Source organism: Quercus suber, unplaced genomic scaffold (genome assembly GCF_002906115.3).
Source record: "Quercus suber isolate HL8 unplaced genomic scaffold, Cork oak 2.0 scaffold_156, whole genome shotgun sequence".
In the NCBI taxonomy this organism is placed as follows: domain Eukaryota; kingdom Viridiplantae; phylum Streptophyta; class Magnoliopsida; order Fagales; family Fagaceae; genus Quercus; species Quercus suber.
In genome coordinates, this window is record NW_027069617.1 from 632324 (window position 1) to 636642 (window position 4319).

Sequence of the window (4319 nt, forward strand, 5' to 3'; positions counted from 1 at the left end):
TTGATAAAAAGCTTGAATTGGTAATTTGTATTTTGGGGGTTTAAACGTTCATAGTGTTTTATATACTTTTTGAACATCAATTGGCATTAGAGCGGGTACACTCGTTGTGGTATTATCACCTAAGTGTGATCCTAGACCCCTTGTCTTGCTATGGAAAGTGCTATGGCAAAGGCCAATGTAAAGTGAACTAGAGGTGTTTGTGATAATGACTCTATGAGCGTGTTTGAAGATTGTCCCAGTAATGAACTTTTAGAGTTATTCAAGTCAAAGAAACATGCTAGAATTTTTATACACATGCTGAAATCTTTAGTTCATAGAAATCATGATGTCCATAATAACTTGTGTGGGTCTATTTCCTTGGTTGAAAATATATAAGAAAAGGAAAAGACGATTATGTGATAAACTTGATGGTCTAAAAAGAAAGCTATATTCTTCTATGAATGAAGAAAATAAAGATGAGTCCTACTTTGATGATCAAGAATGCCTATCACATGCTTGTCTTTTTGTTCACACCGTATTGAAAGTATTTAATTCATGTTTGTGGTATCTTGATAGTGGGTGCTCAAGGCATATGACCTAAGACAAGACTTTATTCAAAACTCTCAAAGAGAAGGAAGATTGTTATGTGACATTTGGAGATGGTAGTCACTCACAAGTTCTCAGAAATGGAACCGTTGAAATTCCAGGACTGCTCGTGTTGACTAATGTGTTATACATCAAAGGATTGAAAGTGAATTTGCTGAGCATCTCTCAAATATGTGATGAAGACTTCTTAGTCCAATTCTCAAAGAAAAGGTGTCTAATCCTAAATGATGAGGCTGTTCAAGTGTTGAAGGGACTTAGGACTACCAACAATTGCTATGGTATCATTCCCAAACCAAACATAGCATGTCGAAGTGCTCGAGTGAATCTTTTGGAGCTATGGCATCAACGACTTGAGCATGCTAATTACAAGCAAGTGGCTAAAGTTTCAAAGCTAGAAGCAGTGGTTGGTTTTCCAAAGTTTGGGAAAATTGAGAAAAGTGTTTGCGGTCCATGTCAAATGTGAAAACAAACAAAATCAGCTCATCTTAAGGTGAATGTAGTGGCTACTTCAAGACCTTTGGAGTTCATGTGGATTTAATAGGCCCAACAAGAACTGAAAACATGGGCGAAATGTGGTATATTATGGTGGTAGTTGATGATTTCTCAAGGTACTCATGGGTGAAATTCCTTAGAGAGAAATCGGAAGCATGTGATAAAATGGAAAGATTATGCAAAAAGCTACAAAATGAAAAAGGGGTTCCCATAGTCAAAATCAGAAGCGATCATGAGAAGGAATTTGAAAATGCTAAATTTGAAGCTTTTTGCGATGAGCACGGCATCAAGAAGGAATTTTCAACTCCAAAGACTCCACAACAAAATGGGACAGTTGAATGAAAGAACTAGGTGATCCAAGAGATGGCAAGAGTTATGTTACTCAACAAGAACATTCTACAAAAATTATGGGCTAAAGCTTTGAATACGTCATGTCACATTGGGGATAGAATTTATTTCTAAGCAAGGACAAAGAAGACGTCATATGAAATTTGGAGAGAAAAGAAACCGAATGTGAAATATTTCAGAATATTTGGAAATAAATGTTACATTCTAAATGATAGAGAAAATCCTAGAAAATTTGATGCTAAGAGTGATGAAGGGATATTCCTAGGATACTCCACAAATAGACAAGCATATAGAGTGTACAACAAGTGCACTAAGACGGTGGTGGAATCAATAAATGTGGTCATAGATGATACCATATCAGAAAAGGACATTGATGATAATGGCAAGGGGCTAAATCTTATGAAGAATGAGGATGATAATGTGTTTCTAGGTGATGATGCTGAGAAAGAATCACCAAAAAAGGAGTCTACACCTCCTATATCAAGAAGGGAAACTAGATCAATCAAGCAGTTTTAAGCCCACTCACACCTTCGAAATTCCAACCTCCAATCTTTCGTGATGAGGAACCTTCAACTTCCAAGAGACCATCGTCAAGAGTAACTCTCAATCACCCAACAAGAAATATCATTGGTGATGTGAATGAGGGATTTCGGTTGAGAAAAGGACCAAGATACAGTGTGAACCATGTGACGTGCAACTGTTATCTTGCACAATTTGAACCCAAGGTAGAGGAAGCTCTTAAAGATGAGAATTGGATAGAGTTTATGTACCAAGAGCTACATCAATTTGTTAGAAATGATGTATGGGAGTTAGGCCCTAGGCCCAAGGATACACATGTTATCGACACCAAGTGGATTTTTAAGAACAAGACTGATGAAGATGGTGAAGTTTTCTAAAATAAGTCTAGACTTGTGGCTCAAGGACATACTTAAGTTGAAGGCATAGATTTTGATGAATCTTTTGCTTCGGTAGCAAGACTAGAGTCAATTCGAATTCTTCTTTCCAAATCGTGCATTATGGACTTCAAGTTGTACCAAATAGACGAGAAGAGTGCCTTCTTGAATGGCTTTCTAAATGAAGAAGTGTTTGTTGAGCAACCAAAGGGTTTTCAAGAGCCTCAGTATCCGGATCATGTGTTAAGGTTGAAGAAAGCATTGTACTTTATCGAAGCATGACTATGCCAAAAATATTCCAAAAATCTTGTCAAAAGATTTGTTCTAAACTCTAAGAAACACACTTCCACTCCCATGAGTTCCTCAGCAAAACTAAGCATAGATGCAGCCGGTGTCAATGTAGATCCAACACTTTATCGAAGCATGATTGGCAGTCTTCTCTACCTCACTACAAGTAGGCCAGACATTGCTTTTAGTGTGGGGGTATGTGCACGTTTCCAAGGAGTGTTTAAAGAGTCCTACTTGACAGCAGTCAAGCGAATTATTCATTATATCAATGGTACAAATGAGTGCTTGACTGGATATTCAGATGCTGACTGGGCTGGGTGCATTGATGATAGGAAAAGCACTTCCGGTGGTTGCTTTTATCTTGGGAATAACTTGGTTTCATGGATGAGCAAAAAGCAGAATTCAGTCTCTCTTTCAACTGCTGAAACTGAATATATAGCAGCAGGAAGTTGTTGTGCTCAACTACTATGGATGAGAAAACTACAACATGACTATGGAATCACTCAAGACACTATGTGTGTATTTTGTGATAACACTAGTGCCATAAATCTATTAAAGAATCCAGTTCAGCACTCAAAATCCAAGCATATCGAGATCTGGTATCATTTTATTCGGAACTTGGTGGAGGACAAGATTGTGTGTCTAGAGTTCATCAACACTGACAATTAAAAGGCAAACATATTCACTAAACCTCTTGATGGTCCGAGATTTGAATCTTTGTGTAAGACCACTGGTGTCGATATCATTCCTTGAACTTCATCTTTCATGTGTTCTTTTTGTGTTCATTTAAGCATTTTTTTTTTTTTTTGGTCATGCATGTTATGTGTTTTTGCATCCCTTTAATTATTATTATTATTATTTTTTATAGTATTGCTTTTGGTCAATCTTTTCTTACTTTTATGTCAAAAATCCAAAAGCACATAAAAAGTAGAAAATCCAAAAAGTTTGATTGACTTTGTTGAGTTTTGTCTCAAAAAATGTTTTGCCTTATACCTTTGTACTAATGGATTTGTGCATTTATGAGTTTAGCTTGTTTCCTATGCACTCATATCATTATGGGAGAAATCTTGAAATCTATATAACTGTTGTAAATAGATCTTCAACCTTGTCATGAATAATTAGTGAATGGTTTTGTTGATCTTGAGACATACATAGACTTGTGCCTATATATCTTCCCACTATTTTATTTTATTGATTTTGCTTAAAGAGCTTACCAAATATAAATCTCCAAATGAAAAGAGATATTGAGCTGCAAGAGCCTATTGCACATACTAGTATTTGTTGTAGGGTTTTCTCACAGAATAGCCAAAGGGGGAGATTGTAAGGTTGAATTTAATCAACCATTGGGTTGGCTTTATTCCATGCCAGATTTGCTTGTAATTTAGCAATTGGTAACCCTGTATTTAGGTGGGAATCATGCAAGTATAGTGAGTGAAAGAGTGTGAAGAAATGTTCAAGATTGTGCAAGGATGCAGAGACTTGGTTGGGACTCATAGGTGACTCGTGACTGGCAAGCTACCAACTGTAGCACACAAGTGAAGCGTGCGAGAAGATGAACAGTCATGCCAGCTGGAGCACTACAGGACAAAAAGTCCAACCTGGCCATTCTGTTATCTTGCAGCTTGAACTCGCGACTCAGTTAAGTCAAGATGTCAAGCCAACAGCCAACCCTGTTTTAAAAAACCTAACACTTCGCACTCCATTCTCACCCCA

General features: G+C 37.1%; 1 protein-coding gene across 1 annotated transcript; it reads left to right on the forward strand.

Moving 5' to 3' along the window:
• The first annotated feature begins 2672 nt into the window (after positions 1-2672).
• Positions 2673-3275, forward strand: LOC136069208 (secreted RxLR effector protein 161-like). The gene has a single exon (XM_065777488.1). It carries the CDS (start codon positions 2673-2675, stop codon positions 3273-3275), a length of 603 nt encoding a protein of 200 aa, XP_065633560.1.
• Positions 3276-4319: the final 1044 nt, after the last annotated feature.